Here is a 25,172-nt window from a genome sequence, read left to right on the forward strand (position 1 = left end):
CCCGCTCAGTGCTCCTTGGAGCCCCCTGACCGCCCAAGCACCCCAGGGAGCCCTGTTTGACAGGCCTGGTCTGCAGTATTGGACTGGCTTGCCCCGTCCCTGAGAAAGTGCACAGCCACGCCAGTCCCCACTCGGTGGCACCATTCAAGACTACTCACGAAGGAACACACGCTAGAAAGCCAGGCCAACGAAACTCGTTTGGTTTCAATCTTTACTTTCAATCCCAATCTTTTCCCTTTTCATTACAAAAGTACTAAACAGACATGGACAGATATTTGCAAACTGCAGGGCCTCCACGACCTGTCACCAACACCCAGGTGTGAGGCACACACACCCAGGCGGACAATCCTCAGCACTCAGAGCGCTACCGTAATGCACGATCTGTTTATTTCATATAAAAATGATCAATGTGAAAAGCCAGGCTGCGTGCCGGTGTCACACACTCGGGCCGTCCCCGGTAGCTGTCTGGCCAGGCGCGGGAAGGGAGACGCAGCCTCGCATCTTAGCAGTTCATCCAAACAAGCAGATGAGGCGGGGAAAGCCGAGCGCGCCAAGGCCCCGGCCGTTCTGGGCTTGGAGGGGAGGCCGCCTGGTGCGGCTCTGGCCTGGTGGCACGGCCAGGTGCCCTCTTGTTTGAGCAGTGGGCTCCTCAGCAGGCTCACTGGAAGGGCTCCTCCGTGCTCGCCCATCCAGGAAGCCTGGCCGAGTGAGCAGCTGTCCGGGGCTGACTTGTCCGCCAGTCTCCCTCCGCCCTCCGGGAGGAGGAGCTGTCAGTCCACTGTGCCATTGTAAGATTTGTTGAACTTGTTGAAGGTGAAATCCACGGTGTGTGTGGAGATGGGCTTTCTGTAGAGGGGGTTTGAAGCCTGCAGAGTACAGAGGGAGAGGACACGTGTTATTTCCTTCATCCAAACGCTAGCCCCGGGGCTCCCACCCTTCCTCGCTCAGCCACCAGGAAGGTGGCAGGCAGAGCCAGGGCGGCCGCCACCGGGGCTCCGGGACGGGCTCTTTTAGCCTTGCTCTGTGTCCCAGGGAGAGTCCCTTGCTCTCTCTGGGCTTTCCATCTTCCTCTGTGAGATGAGCAGCTGGGTCACAAGGGGACTCGTGAGCTGCAGTTTGCCTGGGAGTGAGATTACTCTAGAATGAATACCATAACAGACCGTAAGCACTTGGGCTGCTCTCCTGCGCCTGCTGTCTGAGCCTGTGCTGGGTCCTCCTCCCACGGCAATCCTAGCCTGAGCTGCGCCCTGGGGCCCTGCAGTCTAGCCTTGTGGGTGCTGGTTCTGAGTCTTTCATGCCAAAGATGCCAGCGGGCTATAATCCCCGAGATGTAGTTGAACTCGTCCCTGTCGCCAGGCTGGACACCTTCCCTGCGCCCCACTCCCCGCCGGCTTACCATCTCGTAGCGGGCCCTGGAGCGCTCGCTCAGGAACTTCGTATACTCTCTGCGGTCGTGGATGGTGACAAGCAGCTTCCAGATGCCCAGGAGCACGATCCCAATCGCGACGATGCTGCCGACCACGACCAGCAGGATGGTCATGGCGCTGGGGGCGGTGCCACACTCTGCAGGGGACAGAAGCACAGTGGCAAAGCTGCCCGCATCCCGCGCCCTTCCTGCCCAGAACCAGGCATGTCAGAGAGGAAAGGTGAGCCTCCCCAGAGGCCACCCCTCTGCTCCCTCTTAGACCTCACTGTGAGTCGGGGGGAGGGTTCCCCAGTGTACAGACAGTGAAGGATTCAAAGGGCAGCGACAGTTCCCAGGCCGCACAGCCATTCCTGGCGGGGTCTTGAGGAGTGTCCGGTGCTCAGCTGTGTCTGTGCCTCTCTGGCTATGCCTGTGCCCCAGCCTGGTCTGGCCACCCGTGCAGGATGCGGGCCCACAGCGTGGCTGCACGTCATGGCCTCAGGCAGACCAGGCAGGCCGAAGGAAGCATGAACCATTACGCCGGGGCCGGCCCGGGTGCCAGCGAACACTTCTGAGCCTTTAGTGTGGACGGAGCCCCTTGGAGCAAACGTGCTTATTTTCAAAGTACTGCAAACCAACGCTTGGAAACAAAGCCTCATTCTTGCAGGCACGCACCCTGCCTGACCGATCTCCGCTCTGCCTCTGGCCCACAGAAGGCACGCTGTGGTTTGGCTTGAGTTGGAGTAAGAGTTTGCAAAGCTGTGGATTGAAGAGAGCAAATCTTTCTCTGCTCCCTTCCCTCCAGAGATGAATAAAAGGGGATCTAGAAATCCCAATTACTCTGAGGCAAAGGCTGTTGGTCCCTGGGCCCAAAAGGCGAGGCAAAGTGTTGGGGTGTCGAAAGCCTGGCCTCTGCAGGGCCCGGGGAGCTGAGCACGGGGTGGGCAGCAGTGCTGCACCAGCGCTCTCTGCCTTCCCCGGAGCCACCCTGAGAAGCAGCAACAGTAGCAGCAAGAAGGGCTGTGTGTACCTGACGCTCCCGCCTCACGGGCCAGACCCCCTGCACCCTCCTTCTGTTAGCTGCAGGCAACGGGTGCCGTCTCCTGCAAGGTGACGCTCCCCAGGGGCAGACCCCGTCCTACAGCTCCCCCTGCGCCACCCCAGGCCCAGCTTAGACTCTCCCCTAAGCCCGGGAGTGGGGGAGCGGAGGCCTGAGATCCTGGTTGTCATGGGGAGGAAATGGGCGATAGCCCTAGAACAGAAAATGACCTGATGGACCCAGGGTGGACCGTGCCCGGCCCCTCGGCTCTCGCCTACCTGGCTCCCTAAGGACCGTCAGGTTGGACTTCCCGCTGGGCAGCTCTGCGTAGGTGAACATCATGACGCAATCCTTGGGAGTCTTATAGAAGCAAAGCACAGCCTCCTGGTCATCTTTGACTAGAAGAAAAGTGAGCAGGGTGTCCCGAGGGCATCTCTGGGCCACCCAGCGCCGCTGCTGCTGTGTGGTGGGACCCCCAGGACCCCAAGGCATGTGCAGCACCTGGCACATAGTAGGTGCCTACTGAATATGTGTGGGGTGAATGCATGACTCGACATGCTCCAATACCATGACCAGGCCAGGCAGTCCATCAAAACAAGAAGTCCAGGAGAAAAGACAGGGCCAAGACAGGCAGGGGCCCTCAGAGGAAGAGTCCATTCCTGCCAGGTATGGAATACTTTCTCCCAGCATTTAAAGTGAATATGCAAGCACAGAATATGTCTGTTTTTGGGTTTTTTTTTTTTTTTTTTTTGCGAGTCTAGAGATGGAACCCAGAGGCTTTTGACCTCCGAGCTACATCCCCTGCCCAATTTTTTATTCTTTATTTTGAAACAGGGTCTCACTAAGTTGTGGAGGGCCTCACTAAGTAGCTGAGGCTGCCCGCGAACCGCGATCCTCCGGTCTCAGCCTCCCGAATGCTGGGATTATAAGCATGCGACACCACGCCCAGCTTTTTTGTTTATTTATTATACAAATAAAGTATAAAATAGCCTGGAGGCAGAAAGCCCCTGGCTTTCATTCCCAGGTCCACAAAAATAAATAAATAAATAAATAAATAAATAAGTGAATATGCAGTTTTAGTAAATTCACAATGCTGTATAACAATTCTAATTTCAGAATATTTCTCTCGCCCCAAAAAGAAATCCATACATGTTAGCAGTCAATCCCAATTTCCCTTTCTCCATCCCTGGCCACCACTCATCTTCATTTTGTTTCAACAGGCTTTGCCTATTTTGGACATTTCATAAAAACAGAATTGTATAATAGGTTTTTTTTCTCATGTAGCACAATGTCTTGGAAGCTGATCTGTGCTATCATATATGCCAGTTTCCCACTTTTTTATGGCTCAATAATATTCCATCATGCTGGGCGCGTGGCGCATGCTTGTAATCCTAGCATTTGGGAGGCTGAGACAGAGGATTGTGGTTCGCGGACAGCCTCAGCTACTTAGTGAGGTCCTTTGCCACTCAGTGAGACACTGTTTCGAAATAAAGAATAAAAAAGAGGGGTGGGGGTGTAGCTCGGAGGTAGAATGCCCTGGGTTCCATCCCCAGTACTGGAAAAAAAAAAAAATTCCATCATATGGAGAGAGCACATTTTGCCTGTCATTCATTCATTGACAGACAAGGTTGTTTCTAAGTTTCAACTATGAGGGATGCAGCTGCTCTGAACATCTGTGGATATGTTTGTGTAGACATACAGGCACAGTTCTCTTGGGTGTATACTTGGGCGTGGAAATGCCGACTCTGCGGTGACGGCTACAGTTAGCTTTTGAGGGGGTTGCCAAACTCTTTCCAAAGCATCTGTACCACTTTACACTCTTGCCAGCAGTGCAAAGCGCTCCAGCCGCCCCCGGAGCCAGCAGCTGTGCCCAGGAGGCCCAGGCTCTCCCCATGGAGGAGGAATCCCCAGGTGTCTGTCTGTGCCGGGGCCCCGGGCACTCACCAATGGTGTCCACCCACATGACCACCTCGTCCTTGCACGGGTGGTGGCAGGTCTGGTTGTCGGGCTTCCCTGAGTGAAGCAGCAAACACTCGACACAGTCTCTGTGGGAAGAGGAAATAAACGTGGTTATCAGGGGCTGGGCGAAGGGCCCAGGTGCATAACTGAGCTCCCAATAGCGTGGGTCCCGAAGGCTCGACTGCCCCTGCGTTCAGAGGCCTGGCCTCTGCCCTCTTGGCACGGTCACTGGGAGCCCCAGGGTCTTGGAGAGGTATGCGTGAGTTCAGAGCCATGTCTGATCCACGGCCACCTTTTGAAGGAAACCTTTTGAATTCTGTCACCAGGAGCCAAATCCACCCGCATACTCTGCGGCGTGGAGTACCTCGCCCAGGAGTTGACTCCGGGTAAGATGTTTCTGGGGGATGAAACCCAGGGCTACTGTTTGGTGTCCCAACCCCAGGACCCCCAGACAGGGCTGTGCACCCTCCTACATGGATTCTGGGGGAGGGGGCTTCAGGGAAAGCCCCACTTGGGCCCCAGCACAGCCAGAGTCGGCACCTCTGAGGGGCTTGTGGTGCCAGTGAGGGCTAAGAACCCCATCCCGCGGTACCCTGGCGCCGCCCCCCCCCATCAGATTTCCAAGGGCCCTGCCGGCTTGGCCATTGGCCTACACTAGAGTTTGATCCAGACTACTGGGAACCCACAATTTATAACAGAGGCCATCTCTAGAAAATGGATGTGGGGCCCAAAAGAGGCCCTTAGAGTCCCTCTCCTCCCTGCTCAGCTAACAGCTTAACTCACAGCATGGCGTGCTTGATTCCAGTGCTCAGGTAGGTGGTTCTTATACCACTTTACAGTGGAAACCAGTTCCATGTATGCTCCATCCATCTGAGGTCGCATCAGGGGGAAGGGGCTCTGCCTGAGGGCCGTGAAGCCTGCTGTGGTGGGGAGGGGGCCTGAGGGGCAGCACCCGCACACAGAGACTGGGGTCTCTGAAAACCCCGGGAGGAGCAGGTTGAACAAAGCATCCGACTCTGAAGTAGCTGTGGTTGGGGGTCCACAGGGAGGGCAAAGGCTCCTGGGAGAGTGCCAGCCATTAGGACTCAAGAGCCCGGTGTGCTGGGGAGGCCACTGTGTCCAGCGGCTGCTCCCTGGCCCAAGTGAAGGGACTTCACAGAAGCTCAGGTGCGTGGGGACAGCTGCCCCGCTCACACCCAGGTCTGTGGGGACCAGGGGGGCTCTATGTCTAAAAAGCTCTCCGCAACCTCTGGAAGTGTGTTCACACGCAGCGTGGGACCTTCATTATCACCCATGATTCCAAGGGGCTGAGAGGCCATCACTGAACCTCTCCAGCATAGAGCTGCAAAGTAGCCTGTGAGGACAGGAAGGATGCTGGGTGGCAGAGCACCTCTGCTGGCCCCGGCCACACAGAGGACGCATGCCAAGCCAACGTGGAGCAGGGCAGAGGCGTCCCGCCTTCCGCACAAGCCCAGACATTGACAAGGAGCAGGCAAGTGTGTGACACGTTCTTCAGAGGGCACTGACAAGCCTGGGAGCTCACCTGTCCCAGGATTGGCCACTGAACCCCACTCTCCTGGGACTGACCTCATGGAAACACACCTAGTTGGAAAGGAGTTGGTATGCTTGGAATTCCTTGACAGCACGAGCCCAGAGGGCAGGCAGCTGAGGCTTGGCTGGGGGCCAGGAAGGGGTGGCTCCAGCTCCGGTTATTCATGCCGACCCAGTTGGCCCCCTCACCAGCCTCTGCCATTGATTAACGCTCCACAGAGGACGGCTGCTTCCCGAGGGGCCTCCATCTGACCATCCCGCCAGCACTAACTCCAGTTCTAGGCCACTTCCAGAAAACACCCCCTAATTACCCACGTGGACACAGCAATCCAGCCCATGCTTCATGTACCGTTTGAAACTTGTAATATATTGTAGTTGCGTATTAAAATAAGTCTGGCCTTTAGCCGGGCGTGGTGGCGCACACTTGTAATCCCCGCTCTTGGGAGGTGGAGACAGGAGGATCGTGCAGGTTCGAAGCCAGCCTCTTTAAAAAAAAGGTCTGGCCTTTAAAATAAAAAAGTTGCTGAGAGAGACTTTGCTCAGAGCCTGATCAGCTCGGGCCAAGCGTGGACTCACCCCAAGTGAAGGGTATGCTTGGTTGGCTCTAGAAAAAGAAGCATGGTGCCGTGAAAGCCCAGGATGTAGGACATCCAGAAGGTGGTGGCTCTTTGCAAAGCAGGAAGTGGAAAAATGGCTTGATATAAGTTACTGTCAAAAGAACTCCTAGTTTCCACGAGGCTGTGAAAAACAGAGGGGCCAGTGTGGTCTAGACATAAGAGAACGCCCTTGAGGGAATCTCCTTTGCTCCTGTGGAATGAGTAATGAGTTATCAAGTCTGCGTCTTCCAGGAAATCAATGCATTCAAACTTTAAAGTGTGTTGTTACCCCTGAGGTTTTCAACTGTCCTGAAGCCAACCCTGCATTGCCTGCGGCTGCAGAGGAAAGACTGCTGCTCTGGTCCTTGATGTCCCCTGTGGCCCTAGCTTGGCCCCTACGCCCCATGAACCCCGTGTGCCCGAAGACTGGGTGCTGGAGGAACCTCCCTGACACAGCGCGCTCAGTGGCTCTGACTGGAGCTCACAGGCCCGGCTATCTAGGCTCTCACCCAGGACCCACCTCCTCCCGGCTGTTTCTATCTGGATCTATTGTTTCTGCACTCTCAGCAGGTCTCAAGAGGCTCTGTCTTCTATCTCCCTTACTCTCCAGGTCCTCTCCAATTGAACAAAACAAATCCCGGCCCTGCCTGGCCTGTCTTGTCTCTCCATCAGCAGCCAGCTCTCAATTACCCGCGCCTGGGTTATCTGTGGCAGATGTCCAACCAAGGACTCTGCCACCCCAGAACACTTCTGAACATGGACAGACCGGCAGCCGCTCCAGGCCCCGGGAGCATGAACTCATTTCATTACCAGCTGGGGCCAGACGTTCGGAAGGGAGATCTGCCAAAAGAAAATCGCAGTTGTGTTCCCCAGCCAAAGAGGGACGCCGACTGTGTTATTTGTTTCTGATCATCGGCACCCCTGCTCCCCCGCCTGGCTCCTTAGTATGAATGATGACACAGCCCTTTCAAGAGCCAGTGTCGCTCCTGCTTCCCAGGCAGCACCATGCCCGTCACTCCCCCGGCTGCTGGTAGTGGAAGGCAGAGCTAGGGGGAGGCCAGCGTCTGCGAGGCCCGGGGCTGGGCCACCAAGGCCAGTGCAGGCCAGTGTGTCTAGACAATCTCTGCATTCAGTGGCGCTCCATTATCAGCATAAATGGAGCAGAAAATTCAACAGCCACTGAGCTTGTTTCTGGCCTGCCTTATCTAGGTCAGTGGCTTTCTATCCCCCTTATCGTCTGATTATGTTTTGTTTAAAGCAGCAGTTCCCATACGGTATTCTATGAGACAGTGTTTGGGGGATGTTGATGGGGAGGATCAAATTCAGTGAAAGAGGATGCATACCGCATTCCCTTTTGGAAACACACAATAGTGCACTCAAGCCTCTGAGAAGCACTATTTTTGGTACCAACAACGGTTTAATTTAACTCAGTAATCCTATGATTTCTAAACTTGCTTAGGAGTAGAATAGTAGTCTTGTTTCTGAGTTGTTTTTTGTTTTCTTACAAAAACCCCCATCGACCCAGCATTTCAAAGCTACTATTTTAGTGAGTGTTAGTAGGCGTTTTGCTCCCGGCTAGGCCGGGCCGGGGAGCAGCAAGTGGGGCCCTTACCTCTTGGTGCTGCAAGCGTCCGGGCATGTTGGGCACTTCTCACATGTTTCCCCAAAGGCCCCGGGCTCTGTGCACTGGCACTGCCCACAGATGCAGCGCCCGCGGTCACTGCAGATCTGCCCGTCCTTGGACCGGCACGTGCTGATGTCTGTGGAGCAGTTACAGTTGTCCCCAATGTACCCTGCATGGCACTTGCATTCTCCGCAGTGACACTCGCCATGGCCTAAAAGGACACACAGGGCGCATCAGTGCCTGCCCACCTTTATGCATGAACACATAGCCGCCCAGTCCCCGACACGCCTTAGCACTGGGGATGCTGCAGAGAGCGACACTGACTCTGCCCTCAGCCCACCGGGGGATAGAGCCAGCGAGGGCCTGGTGCCGACGTGAAGCAACATGCACAGCCTAGAGGGGTCTGGGCTGGGTTCCAAGACGGTCCAGAACATGGCCAAGTGAGGCCACAGGACCAGGACCATGACCAGGACCAGGACCGGGACCCAGGAAAGCTTCTTGGCTTAGATCTATGAACAATGCCCTGCCCAATATGTCCACATCTTAATCCACAGAAGCCGTGACTATAATGAAGGTGACGTTTTGCAGATGAGCTCAGTTAAGGATTTTGAGGAGTCCTGTGGATTGCCTAGGTGGCCCTGCACACAGCCACGAGGTTCTTAGGAGAGAGCGGGATCCTACGAGAAGGCAGCTGTAGGAAAGAGAAGCAAGAGGCTCTGCGCTGGCTCTGAAGATGAAGCACGCTGCCAGGAGCCAAGGATCGCAAGGAATGCAACTCTAGAAGCTGAAAAAACAAGGACTGCGTCCTCCCCCAGAGCCCAGAGGGAGCACGGCCCCCAGACACCTCGATGTCAGCCCACTGAAAATGATTCCAGACTCCTGACCTCCACAACACTAACAGAATAAATCCGTGCTGCTTTAAGTGGCTAAATGTGTGTTAATTTGTTACAGCCAGCACCAAGAGTTCACAGCTCTCCTCCCTCCATCCTAGCAAGATGCTGACTTCTTGCTCTGGTCTGTGGCCTGCAGCTCCAGAGGGAGGAGGAGCAGGGCACCGGCCAGTACTTATGGGAGGCACTGTCTGCCGTGCTTCACATCCCTTTAGTTCTTAATATTATCCTCATTTTATGAATGATGAGACTGAGACACAGAAAGAAGAAGCAGCTTGGGTTTTTTGTTTTGTTTTTTTATGAGGGGAAGCTGGGGATTGAACCCAGGGGCATTCTATCTCTGACCTACACCCTCAGTTACAGAGAGAGAAAAGGAGAAGGGGGAGGAGGAGGAGGGAGGGAGGGGGAGAGAGAGAGAGAGAGAGAGAGAGAGAGAGAGAGAGAGAGAGAGAGAGAGAGAAGATCGAAGAGAGAAGAGAAAAAACAAGGTTTAGACACCAGACCCCTGGATAAACCGGGCCCAGTAAGACACTGGGTTCTGGGCGGGGGTCGCGTGCGGGGCTCGCCAGCCGGGGCCCGGGTCGTGGGACTCTGGGCCCCGGGCTGAACTGCGTGTAGCACGCCAGACCCCTGGATAAACCGGGCCCAGTAAGACGCTGGGTTCTGGGCGGGGGTCGCGCGGGGCACGCCAGCTGGGGCCCGGGTCGCGGGACTCTGGGCCCGGGCCGGAACACGCGTAGCATGCCAGACCCCTGGAGAAACCGGGCTCAGTACCCTGGGACCCGAGCGGGGGTCAGGCGGGGCACGCCAGCCAGGGCCCGGGTCACGAGACTCTGGGCCCCGGGCCGAAATGCGCGTAACACGCCAGACCCCTGGAGAAACCGGGCTCAGTACCCTGGGTTCCGGGCAGGGGTTGCGCGGAGCACACCAGCTGGGGCCCGGGTCATGGGACCCTGGGCCCCAGGCAGAGTAGTGCAGATCACTCTGGACCCATGGGGAAACCGACAGGGTTACAGTGCTACTGAGTGCCTGATCCCACTACCTCCTCAAACCACATATACTGTCTTCTCTTATTTAAAAAAAAAAAAAAAGGAACAGAAAAAGAAAAATATCGGAGAGGAGGTAAGAAAGCCATTATGGATGCCAGGACACTGGAGATGCAGACAAAACTTATCTAAATGCACTGGAACTTATGGAAAAATTCTCCATGAAAGAGGACTGCTATTTCTCTATATTGTTAAGAATCTTGGACATCACCTGTAAGGAGAGAGTTTAGCAGAGACCAAGGAGAAAGGGGGTGTTGAAAGAGGTCTCCGCGATGGTGGTGGAGACCTGTATTCAGGAGAAGCAGAAACCGGATCCTACCAAGCTTATTTTTTTGGAGAAATTACACCAACTGTCGAATGCTACCATCACGCATGCTTAGGAACACTGGACAACATTCAGAGTGGAAAAAGAGCCTGGGAAGGATTTGAAACGGTGGAGGCAGTGGCAATGCCAGTGGCCAGTACTCAGGGGAGGCAGACATCTGATACATTACACCTGGAACCTTTGAAATAATAACCACAGAGACAGTGATTGGAACCTGCTGAGGGGTTAGGCGGGCTCCGGGGCCAGTGGCCAACATCGGAACTTGCTGTGAGGCAAGGCCACTACTGAGGCCTCCGTGGCCGGGATTGGAGCCTGCCGAGGGGTTAGACCGATGCTGGGGCCAGCGAGGCCGGCATTGGAGCCTGCCATGAGGCAAGGCTTGTGCTGGTGCCTCCGAGGTAGGGTCTGGAACCTGCTGAGGGGTTAGGCCGGTGCTGGGGCCAGCGAGGCCGGCATCGGAGCCTGCCGTGAGGCAAGGCCGGTGCTGGGGCCTCCGAGGCCAGGATAAAAGCCTGCCAAGGGGTTAGGCCGGTGCTGGGGCCAGCAAGGCCGGCATCGGAGCCTGCCATGAGGCATGACCAGTGCTGAGGCCTCCAAGGCTGGGATCGGAGCCTGCCGAGGGGTTAGGCCGGTGCTGGGGCCAGCAAGGCCGGCTTTGGAGCCTGCCTTGAGGCAAGGCCGGTACTGGGTCCTCCAAGGCCAGGATAAGAGCCTGCCGAGGGGTTAGGCCGGTCCTGGGGCCAGCAAGGCCGGCATCGGAGCCTGCCCTGAGGCAAGGCCGATACTGGGGCCTCCGAGGCCAGGATAAGAGCCTGCCGAGGGGTTAGGCCGGTGCTGGGGCCAGTGATGCCGGCATCGCAGCCTGCTGTGAGGCATGGCTGGTGCTGGGGCCTCCGAGGCCAGGGTCGGAGCCTGCCGAGGGGTTAGGCTGGTGCTGGGGCCAGCGAGGCCGGCATCGGAGTCTGCCGTAAGGCAAGGCCGGTACTGGGACCTCCGAGGCCAGGATAAGAGCCTGCCGAGGGGTTAGGCCGATGCTGGGGCCAGCGAGGCCGGCATCGGAGCCTGCCCTGAGGCAAGGCCAATACTGGGGCCTCCGAGGCCAGGATCAGAGCCTGCTGAGGGGTTAGGCTGGTGCTGGGGCCAGCGAGGCCGGCATCAGAGCCTGCCGTGAGGCAAGGCCGGTGCTGAGGCCTCTGAGGCCGGGATCGGAGCCTACCTTGAGGCAAGGCCGGTACTGGGGCCTCCGAGGCCAGAATAAGAGCCTGCCAAGGGGTTAGGCCGGTGCTGGGGCCAGTGAGGCCGGCATTGGAGCCTGCCGTGAGGCAAGGCCGGTACTGGGACCTCCGAGGCCGGGATAAGAGCCTGCCGAGGGGTTAGGCCGGTGCTAGTGCCAGCAAGGCCGGCATCGGAGCCTGCCCTGAGGCAAGGCCGGTACTAGGGCCTCCGAGGCCAGGATAACAGCCTGACGAAGGGTTAGACCGGTGCTGGGGCCAGCGAGGCCGGCATCGGAGCCTGCCGTGAGGCGAGGCCAGCATCGGAGCCTGCCGTGAGGCATGGCCAGTGCTGGGGCCTCCTAGGCCGGGAATGGAACCTGCCGAGGGGTTAGGCTGGTGCTGGGGCCAACGAGGCCGGCATTGGAGCCTGCCGTGAGGCTAGGCCGGTGCTGGGGCCTCCAAGGCCGGGATTGGAATCCTGCCAAGGGGTTAGGCTGGTGCAGGGGCCAATGGCCAGCATCGGAGCCTGCCGTGAGGCAAGGCCACTCCTGCGGCCTCCAAGGCCGGGACCGGAGCCAGCTTAGGGGTTAGACCGGTGCAGGGGCCAGCGAGACCAGAACTGGGGCCTCCCATGAGGCAAGGCCGCTGCTTGAGCCAGCGAGGTCTGGATCAGTCCACTGAGTAGCCAGGCCACTACTGGGGCCATCAAGAGTGGGATCGGTACTTGCAACGCAGCATGCACAGAGAAATATCGCAGAAAATATAAATCAGACGCTTCTCTTAATCAGCTATAACTAGGAGGAAAGGGGCAACAGGAAGAGGTTGAGCTATAGAAAGGGCCCTATAGTGAAGCAACTAATGTGACCAATCAGAGGGTATGTAATACTGGAGGACGGAGCCTCTTTAAAACGCAGGAGGTCGCCGGGCGTGGTGGCGCACGCTTGTAATCCCCGCGCTTGGGAGGCAGAGACAGGAGGATCGCGCAGGTTCGAAGCCAGCCGCGCGCACTGGCTTAGGAGACCCTGTTTCCGAATAAAAAAATGTAAAAATAGGTCTGGGAGTGTAGCCCGTAGGTAGAAGGGCTTCCAGGAACCCCAGTACCACCAAAAAAAAAAAAAAAAAAAAAAAAAAAAAAAAAAAAACGCAGGAGGTACATAAACAAATGTATCAAAGTAAATCACCAAAGAAGCGTGGGATGGAGGGAGGGAATGGGATGGGGGCTGGAGGAGGGCTAATTGGATGATGTGTGCTTGTATATCCTCTCAAGTCTTGTACTCCAATGTGATTGATATATGACTACAATGCACCAATTTAAAAAATAAATAAATTAATTAAAAATAAATAAATAAATATAATAAAAAAAAAACAAGGTTTAGCTAAGTTGTTGAGGTGGGCCTTGAACCTTCGATCCTATCTCAGCCTCCCAAGTGCTGGGATTACAGGTGTGTACCACCGCATCAGGCTGAAATGGCTTGTTAAAGGTCACATGGCTAGTGACAGTAAGGCCAGGGCTGGGACACAGGAAGCTGGCTCCAAAGCCTTCGGTCTCAACTCCAGGCTCAGCTGCTTCCTACGAGCAGGCCCTGGCTAAGGCCAGCCTGGCTGTCCCTTGCTGGAGGGGCCCTGTCCACAGCCTGCAGGGGCGAGGGCCCATCACCTTGGGGCTCTGCAGGGGTCAGGAGCGGGGCATCATGGTTTGAAGGCTTCGTGTGTGAGGTGATGCCCAGTGAAGTGTGTGTTGGATGGTGAAAAGCATGGCCACTGCCACCTCTTCAAGGGCCTGACAGTGGATTCTCAATTTCAGCACCATCAGCGGTCAAATGCACTTTTACATGTCTGTCTGTCTGTCTCTCTTTCACGGTAGTGGGGATGGAACTCTGGCGCATCTACCTTCAAGCTATGCCCCCAGCCCTATTTTTTATTCTTTATTTTGAAACAGGAGTCACTGAGTTGCAGGGGGCCTCATGAAGAAGCTGAGGCTGGCTGCGAATCTGCAATCCTCCTGTTTCAGCCTTCCAAGTACTGCGATTACAAGCATGCACCCTGACCAAGCCTGGCTTACATGTCTCTTTATTTAAAAAAATCATCTAAAAGGAGAATCAATACATGGGATTGCATGAAACTGAAGAGCTTCTGTTCAGCAAAGGAAAATGTCAAGAACCTCAATCGAGAGCCAAAAGAATGGGAGAAGATTTTTGCCACCTACACCTCCGATAGAGGACTAATATCTAGAATATACAGAGAACTCAAGAAACTCAACACTAAAAAAAAAATCATCCAATCAAAAAAATGGGCATGCGAACTAAATACACACTTCACAAAAGAAGAAATTCAAATGGCCAATAAACACATGAAAAAATGCTCAACATCACTGGCAATCAGAGAGATGCAAATCAAAACTACCCTGAGATTTCACCTAACTCCAACTAGAATGGCCATCATTCAAAACACAAACAACAACAGATGCTGGCGAGGATGTGGAGAAGTGGGAACTCTAAAACATTGTTGGTGGGATTGCAAATTAGTGCAACCACTTTAGAAAACAGTATGGAAGATCCTCAGAAGAATGGGAACAAATCTACCATTTGATCCAGCAATACCACTTCTGGGTATCTACCCAAAAGAAAAGAAACCAAACTACCAAACTAATGCATGTGTATCTATGTTCATATCTGCACAATTCACCATAGCCAAACTATGAAACCAGCCAAGATGTCCATCAACAGATGAATGGATTACAAGACTGTGGGATATGTACACAATGGAATTTTACTCAGCCATAAAAAAAAACTCAACTACATCATTTTTAGGGAAATGGATGAAACTGGAGGACATTATGCTAAGTGAGATTAGTCAGTCACAAAAAAATAAGAAATCAGATGCTTTCACTAATATGTGAGAGTTAGGGAGAAATTGGTCATAGGAGGAACTCTTGAAAAAGGAAATCCTATAGAGGAGCAAACAAGAAACCTAAAGGAGGAGAAAGGAGGGGGGAAGAGGAAAATCTCTGAAACACATAAAGTACTTAAACATATCCAAGTCAACCACTAAGCCAAGCAAGGGAAGGAGGCACAGGGAGGGAATGGGGTGGGAATTGGGTAGGGGTTAAATCAGCGATGTGTACATGTTCGTACACAAAAGTTTTTTACCCCAATATGTTTGAATATGATACACCAATAAAAAAATAAAAATTAAATAAAAATTAAAAAAAACACTAAAAAAAATTTAAAAAATCATCTACTTTTGTACCATTTTTCCTAAAAAGTTGTTTTGCTAAGGCTGACATTACTAAAACCAAAAGTTTGCAATTATTTATTTTTGCAGTACTGGGGATGAAATCCAGGGGCATCCTACCTCCAAGCTACACCCCCCCCAGCCCTATTTTTTATTCTTTATTTTGAAACAGGGTCTCACTGAGCTACAAAGGGCCTAAGTAGTTGAGGCTGGCCACGAACCACGATCCTCCTGTCTCAGCCTCCCAAATGCTGGGATTACAAGGGTGCATCACCACGCCCAGCACAATTACTTTTAAAATGTTTACCCCCATACGCTAGTGGGCAGGTGGAGGTTCAGGGGTGGAGTCATTAGTGTGGGGGGGTCTTGCATTGTGTGCGCGTGTGTGTGTGCGCGCACGCGCGCGCGTGTGTGTGTGTGTATCTGGTACTGGGAATTGAATCTAGGTCTATTCTGCCTCTGAGCTACACCCCCATCTTTTTATTTTTTATTTTTATTTAGAAACAGGTTCTCACTAGTTGATGAGACTCTCACTACTTGCCAAGGCTGTCCATGAACCTATGATCCTTCTGTCTCAGCCTCTCAAGTACTGGCTGGGGTCCCTGAATTCTACATCTACATCTGATTGTATCCCAGCACCTCTCCTTGACCATCATGGAGCGTGAACTGCAATATACGTCTGGACCTAACTCCAGAGCCTCTTCACTGGTCTCTTCCTGGCTCTGCTTCCCCTGGCTCTGTGCGCCCTGCAGGAGACAGGCAGACCATCTGGAGCAGCCGAACCTCCGACCCTGCCATGCAGGACAGCCTCTCGGCTCTCGCTCCTGCAGGCAGAGCTGAGGCAAATGGCCAGGCTCAGGGAGGGCAGCACGCCAGACCAGGGCGGCTCAGGAATGCAGCTTGAGCCGCATGTGATGCGGATGCCACAGAGAGCATGGGTCCTGCTCGGGGCGGGGGTGGGGGGAAGGCAGCAGGGGGCGCGAGGCCAGGGCTTGGGCATGGATGCAGGATGTCCTGCTTCGCCACTGGTGACCAGCACCAGTTTGGGGCCTGGACAGCAGAAAGCCCACAGGAGGTCTTCACAGATGGTATGGATGCAATCTGCCCATCCCCTCCCCTAGCCTGGGGACCACACAGGTCAAGAGCCTGGTTTAAATTAAAATGGCTCACTATTGGGGGCAATCCCCAACATGCCACTACGGAAAGTTCCAAACCTGCAGCAACGTTGAAAGGTCTGTTCAGTGAACTTCCATATACTCAGCACTCAGATTCTACCACAAAATGCCATGTATCTACCCATCTGTTAACCCATGGTTTTATTTATTTTTTATTTTTATTTTTTGGTGGTACTGGGGTTCCTGGAAGCCCATCTACCTCCGGGCTACACTCCCAGACCTATTTTTACATTTTTATTTGGAAACAGGGTCTCCTAAGTCAGTGCAAGCGGCTGGCTTTGAACCTGCCGATCCTCCTTTCTCCGCCTCCCAAGCAAGGGGATTATAAGTGTGCGCCACCACGCCCGGCTTAACCCATGGTTTTAAAATTGCATTTCAACTGTGCATGCTGGTGCATGCCTGTAATCCCAGTACTTGGGAGGATGAGACAGGAGGATTGGAGGTTTGAGGCAGCCTCAGCAATTTAGTGAGACCCTCTTTCAAAATAAAAAATAAAAGGTCTAGGGGTGTAGCTTGGACATAGAACATCCCTGGGGCCAATCTCCAGTAGGAAATTAAAAATAAAATAAAATGTAAGTTGCCAGCAAGAGTCCACTCGAGGTTTAAGTCTCTAATATGGCTCTGGAACTCTCCAGTGGTATGACCCCTGGGCTCCAATCTCAGCAACACACACACACACACACACACACACACACACACACACACACGGCTTAAAGCAACTACAGCAAAGAGGTACAAAGATGTGGCACATGCCACTGTGTCCTCCTTTTTCACACTTGTGGCTGACACTTGTCTTTTCCCAAAACCCCATTCTCAGCCTTAGATTCCTCCTTAACACAGTACTCCACGAACTTCGTAGGAGCTGATACACAACACAAATACCTTGGTTTAAGTCTTCCAAGGCTTCTTGAGGAAGCATAACCCACATAGAATGCCAAAAACTAGATAAGTGTGCTTATATAATGCATTTGTGTGTATTTATGTGTGTATTTATTTACTGGTACTGAAAATTGAACCCGGGGTTTCATGAATGTTAGGCAAGCACTTTACTGCTGAGCTGCATCCTAACCCTTGTCTGCTCACGAATGTCTCAGGTCCTGCAGCTGGGCCTCAACCTGCCTTTCTCTCACATCTTCTCATCAGCCCTGGCATCTTCTAATGCTCTAGTAGAAACACATACATTAACATGACAGGGGTCATTTGGCTCAGTTTCAAGGATCAATAATCCACCAATCAGCAGCCTTAGGGATTAACAGAACCCGAAGGACCTTTGTAAGGACTCTTCATTCAAACAAAGCTCATTTATAATGCTACCCAGGCAAAGTGAGCTGAATTTAGTGATGCCCGTTTAATACTGTGCAGACATAAAAATATTTTCATCACACAGATAGATACTGAAGGACATGCAGAAGCATTACCTACACTGTGAAGCGCTACACGTGCAAGTTATTATTAACACTGCCTTTGTTGGAATGATTGATAGCTAAATGGACAGGAAGTTGTAAATGTGCCTATTTATCCAGAATTTCAGCTCTACAGAATTCAGCAGCTTTCCATCAGCCAAACAGTGCTTGTGTGGGCAGCGGGCCAGGCCTCCTTGCCTCCTTTGATAAAGTAGAATACCGGCTATTCAGCAGAGGCCCGGGCTGGGGCAAGGGAGCCAGAGGGAGGAAGCCCAGCGCCAGTGCTCTGTGGGGGTCAAGAAGGGCCGATCTGGCGGCTGCGGTTTGAGTCTTGCCGCAGACTGGTGAGGGAGGTGAGCACGCGGCTCCCGCTGCAATGCGCTGTGTCCTGATGGGGAGACACGGGCAGGAAGGGGGGAAGGGGATCTTGCAGACGGGGTAAGTTAAAGCATTCTTCTGATGAAAGAGAAAGACTTCAGGAGAAAGTTCTAGGGGAAAACAGAAAAGTAAAGGGAGGGAATTGCAGAATCTAAAAAGTAATAGAGTAGAGTTGGGCGTGGTGGCGCACGCTTGTAATCCCTGCGCTTGGGAGGCTGAAACAGGAAGACTGCACAGGTTCGAAGCCAGCTTCAGCTTCTGATAATGAGGCTCTCAGCAACTTAGTGAGACTCTGTTTCCAAATAAAGTATAAAATAAGTCTGGGAGTATAGCCTGGAGGTAGAAAGCCTCTGGGTTCCACCCCCAGTACCACCAAATAAAATAAAATGAGTAAAAAAAAAAGTAATAGAGGGCAGCAGAAACTAGTGGGAGAGAGGAGAGTGGGCACAATGAGAGGCTGTGCCAGAGAGAGATGCTGGGCTGCCACGGAGGAGCTCAGGGTGGTCAGCTGGTCACCTCGTGAAAGGCCGAGGGGCGTGGACGGAGCTAACTTCGAGCCTTCTCCACATTCACTGTCACCCTGGGCAAGCCCTGCCACCTCTGATGACCTGGTCCCTCCTCTGGCAGTGAGGACTGTGCTTTCTTGGCAGTGATGTTGGCAGGGATATCAGCACTGGTGCAGGTAAAGCCTCTAACATGATCTCCAGCCCCCGAGGCACCTCGAAATGGCAGCTAGAATCGCAGTGAATGTCACTGGAGCTGAGGGCTTCAAGTCACCGTGTCTGTGTGACTCTGGGGACAGCCTTGCCCCAGGGGAAGGGAGGGCACGCTGGGTACTCACAGGAGGCTCAGCTTTCTGTGGCCAGACACACAGCCAGGCTTCCAAGGGAGCCGGCCTCACCCACTTACACAGGAAGGGGAAATCCCTCCTGAGCCGCCGCTATTCCTGGTCCTCTGTTGACAAGCAGGCGGGAGTTACATAACAGAGCCTCCCGAGTCCGGCCAGTGCTGTCTGCTGTTCTGAGCACCTCCCGGCCTGGTCCCCGGGAATGTGCCCCTCCCACTGCCTTGCTTCCAGAAAGAGTCAAGCACATGGATTTCTGCAATGCACAGGGCGTGGGATACACGCCCAGGTCCCTCACAAGGACCTCAGCGGCAACTCAATCAACCTCCTGGGTGAGACAAGCTGCTCTTGCAAAGTCCTGTTCTCACCACGGGTTTCCTGTGCTTGTAAACACAGGGAGGACTTGCCAGCCAAGGGCGGTTCCTCCACAAGGAGAGAGCAGCACTCCCTGGCCTGAACCAAGCCCAGACTCTGGGCTAGCGAGCACCTCCCCTGCTCAACTGGATCCTGTAGCCCTGTCCTGAGTGCTTCTGAGCAGGGCAGCTGTGCAACCTCACCTGCCTGCTTGTGGGCTCTGGGCAGTGGTCCTGTGTCCCCATGAGGAGAAGAGGGGCGGCGCCTGCCTTACAGGACTGGGAAATGCTTTGTAAAGGTGCAATAAAGAAATGGACAGAGTTTTCCAATGTTCACTGCCCATTCAGGGAACTTCTAATTCCACATGACACCAAGCCATTAAAATCTATTTTAAAAGAAGTAAAATTTTAAGCTGGGCGTGGTGACGCACACTTGTAATCCCAGCATTTGGGAGGCTGAGACAGGAGGTAAGTGGACAGCCTCAGCTACTTAGTGAGACCTTTGCGGCTCAGTGAGAACCTGTTTCAAAATAACGAATAAAAAATAGAGCTGGGGGTGGGTGTAGCTTGGAGGTAGAATGCTCCTGGGTTCCATCCCCAGTACCAAAAAAAAAAAAAAAAAAAGGAAATGGAAAATTTCAGGAAATACTTACACTAGGCCAGTGCTACAGTTTAGACCTGGGATGCGCAGAAGGCCTGCTCCCAGGGCTGCACTACTGGAAGGTGGTGGAGTCTGTAGGAGGTGGGGCCTAGAGGGAGGAAGTTAGGTTTGGGGCGGGCCTGCACCCTTGCTTCCTGGCTGCCGCTGAGCTCCTCCCTGTGCTCCTCTCCGTGCCACAGTGCCTCCCCACAGGCCTGGAACAACAGAGCCAACAGACCAGGGTTCCTGAGACTGTGAGGCAAAATCAACCTTCCCTCCTCGTAAGCTGATTTTCTCAGGACTTTTGTCACAGTGATAGAAAGCCGACTAACACAGCCAGCCAGGTATTACTCTAAGGAGTTTATACAAATTCCTTTCATCCTCCCAGTAACTATGTAGCCAGCACAGTAGCTATCCCAATTTTCACAGATGTGGAAAATGAGACACAGTGGGCCTAAGACATTATCCAGAGTCCCATAGCAGGGAGGGGACACGGCTAGGGTTTGAACCACATTTGTTTGACTCAGGTCTATGGTTTTTTTGTTTTTGTTTTTTGGCACTGAGGATTGAACCCGGGCATTCTACCTCCAAGCTACACACCTAGCCCTTTTTATTTTTGAAATAGGGTCTCACTAAACTGCTGAGAGTCTGAGTTGCTGAGGCTGGCTTCAAATCTGCGATCCTCCTGTTTCAGACTCGTAAGTGCTGGAATTGCAGGCATGCACCACTACATTCAGCTAGGAGTCTAAACTCTCGTGTGTGTGTGTGTGTGTGTGTGTGTGTGTGTGTGTGTGTGTGTGTGTGTGTGTGTTTCTCTAGGGATTTAACCCTATAACCTCTGAACTATACTCTCAATCCTTTTTATTTATTTATTTATTTTTGTCATCCTGGGGATTGAACTCAGGGGCATTCTACCTCCAAGTGACATCCCCAGCCCTATTTTTTTTTTTAATTCCTTATTTTGAAACAGGGTCTTGCTGAGTTGCAAAGGGCCTCACTAAGTAGCTGAGGCTGTCCGTGAACCGCAATCCTCCTGTCTCAGCCTCCCAAATACTGAGATTACAAGTGTGCACCACCATATCCGCCAAGTCTATATACTCTTAGCCACTAGGTCAGACCTCCTCTCTAGTCCAGACCAGTCACAGTTATGTAAAAGCCAGGCACAGTGGCACATGCCTTTAATCCCAGTGCTTGGGAAGCTGAGTCAAGAGGATCATGGGTTAGAGGCCAGCGTGCAGTAACTTAGATGACCCTGTGTCAAAATAAAAAGTAAAACGGGCTGGGATATAACTCACAGGAAGAATGTCCCCAAGTTCCATCCCCAATACCTGTGCGTGTGCGCGCGCGTGCGCACGCGCGCACACACACACACACACACACACACACACACACACACACACACACAATAAATGCTCAAGGTGCTGTAGGGTGTGCTATAGTAGGAACCATGAGGCTGGCTCTTCCCATGAGCCCACTTCGTTGCTCCGGCCTCCCTTTTCTTCTCTGTGAAGCAGCAAGGGCAGTAGCCTGGGCAGCTGTCCATGCCCCCACGTCTGCATATCAGTTTGACACACTGTTCCCCAGAGTGGGGCGGCAGCTGGGGCGTTGGGCAGGCCCTGGGTTAAGCTGGAGGTTTTGAGGAAGTGGAGGGCGGGAGGGCACTGGGGATAGGAAGATTAGAGGGAGTTCTGGGGTGGATCTGAGCATGACAGACTGTGGGCAGCCCCGCGGGGGAGGGTTTGATGGAAGTGAGAGAAACCAGGAAGGGCCAGGCGGGCTCCACGTGGGTGCTGGTGCCTGGGCAGATGGGAGGGGATGGGGTATGGGGGCTGGAACTCGACTGATCCTTATGTGAACCATGCAATGCTACACCTTTGCTTAGTGGCCTCCAATAGTTCTTCATCACCTGAAATAAAACTCGACTTACACGCTATTCACGACACTCAGGTGCTTCTAGTCCACCTACATCTCCAGTCTCTTCACCTGCCTGTTTCTCCAAGCACCCCAGGTCCTCGCCATTCCAAACCCTTCCCAGTGTCTGAATGGTACCGGGCAGGAGCAGACTTCCGTCTTGAAATCTGGCTGAGACCAGGGGACAGACCAGGATGGAAAGGCAGAGATGGAGAAGCGACGAACTTCAAAGAAATAAAGAAGGGCGGTGGATACGCGCCGGGGGCTGCCGTGTGCAGGAGCTGAGGAGAGGGCTGATTTTCTGAGGACTCTTGTCACAGTGATAGAAAGCTAACACAGCCAGGTATTACTGTAGGGAGTTTATACAGAGAGGGGAACTCCTGGGTTTCTGATTTGCACAACTGGATGAAAGATGGAGTCAGAATCCGGAGAGAACCATTCTGGGCAGAGAAGCGAGGGCTCGCTTTGAGACTGAAAAGCTTGCAAATGCCTGCGAGCTCAGAAGCAAGCATGTATGGCTGAGCAACCCAAGGAGGAGCTGGAGGTCTGGGCACGCAAGAGACGCCTGGGGAGGATGGCGACAAGGTGGGAGGCACCAAGCCCTGAGCACCCCCCCACTCTGGGAGGCTGGCTAGAGGAGGATCCTGCGAAGGAGACCCGCAAGTTGTGACTGTAAGTGGGAGAATGGCTAAAAGTCTTATTTATCAAGACAAGTCACTGGGACCAGGCAAGACTTTTTTTTGCGGGTATGGTGATGGAACCTGGGGCATTCGACCTCTGAGCTACACCCCCTGCCCTATATTTTATTCTTTATTTTGAAACCAGGTCTCACTGAGTTGCAGAGGGCCTCACTAAGTAGCTGAGGCTGTCCGCGAACTGCGATCCTCCAGTCTCAGCCTCCCGAATGCTGGGACTACAAGCATGTGCCACCACGCCCAGCTGATAACTGTTTTGAGGAACATGGCTGCAAACAGGGAGGAGAGAGGAGCTTCCAGGGAACATGGGGGCTGTGCTGGGTGCTTCTCTTCACTGAACCTTTATTTTCCTTTTATCTATCTATCTTTCAATATTAAACAGATTGGAGGATGTTTAAAAACTCACTGGAAGCCAGGCATGGTGGCGCATGCTTATAATCCCAGTATTCGGGAGGCTGAGACTGAAGGATCGTGGTTCATAGACGAACTCAGCTACTTAGTGAGGCCCTTTGCAACTCAGTGAGACCCAGTTTGAAAATAAATAAAATACAGGGCAGGGGGTATAGCTCAGAGGTCAAATGCCCCTGGGTTCCATCCCCAAACTTGCAAAACAAACAAACAAACAAACAAACAAAGGCTGAGGGTGTAGCTTGGAGGTAGAGTGCCTTTGGGTTCAATCCTCAGTACCACCAAAAAAAAAAAAAAAAAAAAAAAGAAAAGAAAAGAAAAGAAAAGAAAAACTCGAGGTATTTCAAATTCTTAACAAATGCCTAAGAAACCCAAAGACTTCAGCTTAACATGAGGAAAAGATTAAGGATACCAGACAAGGTCAGGGTAATGCAGCAATCAAAGGCTTTGCACCCTCCGCAGTTCCAGCACATTGTTTCAATTTCTCCAGCACAAAGCTCTTCAGAGATGCAAACAATGATACACCCGCAGCCTCTGGGCCAGCTGCTGTTCTGTCCTGGACTTCTAGTCCACGACCAGCCCAAACAAAATCAACTAATGATGCTTCCTAATAAGCGGTGCTGGGCAAGCCCCTCCCCTTTGCCTTCAGCGTGGGACCACACGATGCATCAGATCAGCAAAATATAGCCACCACAAAACCCAAAACAAACGGACAAAAACCGTACTGTTGTTTTAAGCCAAGCTCCTCCAGTGGTGCTCTCTGAGATGACAGCGCTGGCTAGAAAGCTAAGATGGCCCTTGAAGGCAACGCTGCTTCCTGGTCTCCATCCAGGGTTCTCCTTGCAGGTGCGGGGGGGGGGGGGGGGGGGCACGCTGCCTGGCTGCTAAGCATTCTACTAATTCCACTGGAGGGAGGCGGGGCAGGCTGGTCTCCTGCGCAGCTCCATTAGCCACTGGGAGGTTAAAACAACAGAGGGAAGATGGAAAAACCCAACGCTCTTTAAGGAGCTCACCTTTCCAGTTTCAGAGGGCCTGAAAACTGCCAAGTGAAATGAACCACGGTCCTCTTCTAAGACCCTGAGCCGCTGACTCAGAAAGAAAAACAGAAGGCCATTGCCAAAAGAAACAGAGGCACCCAGGTCAGCACGTGTTGATGAACCTGCCCAACCTGTCTAGCGGGCACCTCTGGGGAAAAGCCAAGCACATCTGGAGAGTGCCGGCTCCCTGCCCTCTTGGTCCCTTGGACAGCAGGGACGCTTACTATTTTCAAACTGGAAAACCGTCGTGTTGTGGTTAGTGAGCAGCTGCCAAATCCCTCCTGGGCTGCCACTGAGGCCGGCGCGGCGTTCTCAGGGCAGAGCTGGTTAGGAATGTCACATGTGTAGCCGCACGATGCTTGGCTGCCCGGAGCCTGGCCGAGCCGTGAGATGGCAGCGAGGCAGCAGCCCCTGGGGCCCGGGGAGACGTTTCCTTGGGTCGAGGCTTTTGGCCAGCATCGGTGGGGAATGTGGCTGCCCTGCCAGCCTGCTCAGCCGCAGCCTCCCCACGTGGCAGGATCGGTGACGGCACAAACTCCCCAAGGACAGTGACAACTCAGTGTGCTCATACGCCACCCGAGCACTTCTGCAAATTAGAGTAGGCTAACAAAGGTTCATTTAAGGCAAGCGGGCTCAGCGAGGTCAATAACAGCGGCCAGGGACCCACTGAGCGCGAACAGGAACGCTCTGTGCCCTCATCCAACAGCAGCCATAAACCACGGGTGCCTCGGCCCACGTGGCTCTTCAGCACTGGACCGCTGTGTCCGGCACATCCTTATGTAACTCAGAGAAACTTGCTCAGGAAAACAAAGATGAAATTGAAAGGAGGAGACTGCTGGGCGATATCGGGAGACAGGCAATATCGCGAGAGGGGCGGAGTTTCCACGTGTACCTCCGCCCACAAGACGTAAACTTTAAAAGGAAGGGCAGGAGGTCTTCAGGCGCATTCCAGCTCCTATCCCGGAGAGGAGACCGCATTAAAATTCCTTTTCTTTTGGCGCACCGGTCTCTCTTGTCTTTTTTATTGTGCCTAAAAACCTAACAGAAATGATTCCTAAAATTTTGACCAAGACAAAGACTTGGACAATGTAGGCAAATGCCAGGGCGTGAGGGTAATTCAGAGGCTGGGGAAGGTCCGAGCTAATCAGAGTAAGAAACACTTGGTAGTAATGGCCTGTGTGTGTGCAAAAGGCAGTGCAAGGTTCTTCTGGTCTAAATCTATGATCAGGAATAACAAGGAACATATTAGGTGAACGGAGTGTGCCTGCAGTCCTACCACTTTGGAGGCTGAGGCAGGAGGATCCCCTTGTCCACAAGTTCAAGATCAGCCTTGGAAATACAGGCTTCCAAACCAAGGAAAGAAGAACTACAAGAAGCTTTAGTGAGGGTTCTGGGCCTCAGTATCCCCAGACAAAGCCATAAAAGCAAGCCATACACAGTTCGCC

The 25,172-nt window shown here is 53.2% G+C and overlaps 1 protein-coding gene across 2 annotated transcripts in view; it reads right to left on the minus strand.

Annotated features, from left to right (window-relative positions):
- Window positions 1–770: 770 nt before the first annotated feature.
- Window positions 771–25,172, minus strand: part of ITGB5 (integrin subunit beta 5) — a gene marked incomplete at both ends in the record, with an annotated part of 131,174 nt that continues 106,772 nt past the window's right edge. For both annotated transcript variants that reach the window (XM_080696225.1, XM_080696226.1), the window contains 5 exons: window positions 771–866; window positions 1,397–1,563; window positions 2,723–2,842; window positions 4,389–4,489; window positions 8,163–8,385. In XM_080696225.1, coding sequence (XP_080552351.1) covers window positions 771–866; window positions 1,397–1,563; window positions 2,723–2,842; window positions 4,389–4,489; window positions 8,163–8,385 — 707 coding nt within the window. The remainder of the gene's footprint in view (window positions 867–1,396; window positions 1,564–2,722; window positions 2,843–4,388; window positions 4,490–8,162; window positions 8,386–25,172) is intronic.

Source organism: Muscardinus avellanarius, assembly GCF_963383645.1.
Source record: "Muscardinus avellanarius genome assembly, chromosome: 5".
Lineage (NCBI taxonomy): Eukaryota > Metazoa > Chordata > Mammalia > Rodentia > Gliridae > Muscardinus > Muscardinus avellanarius.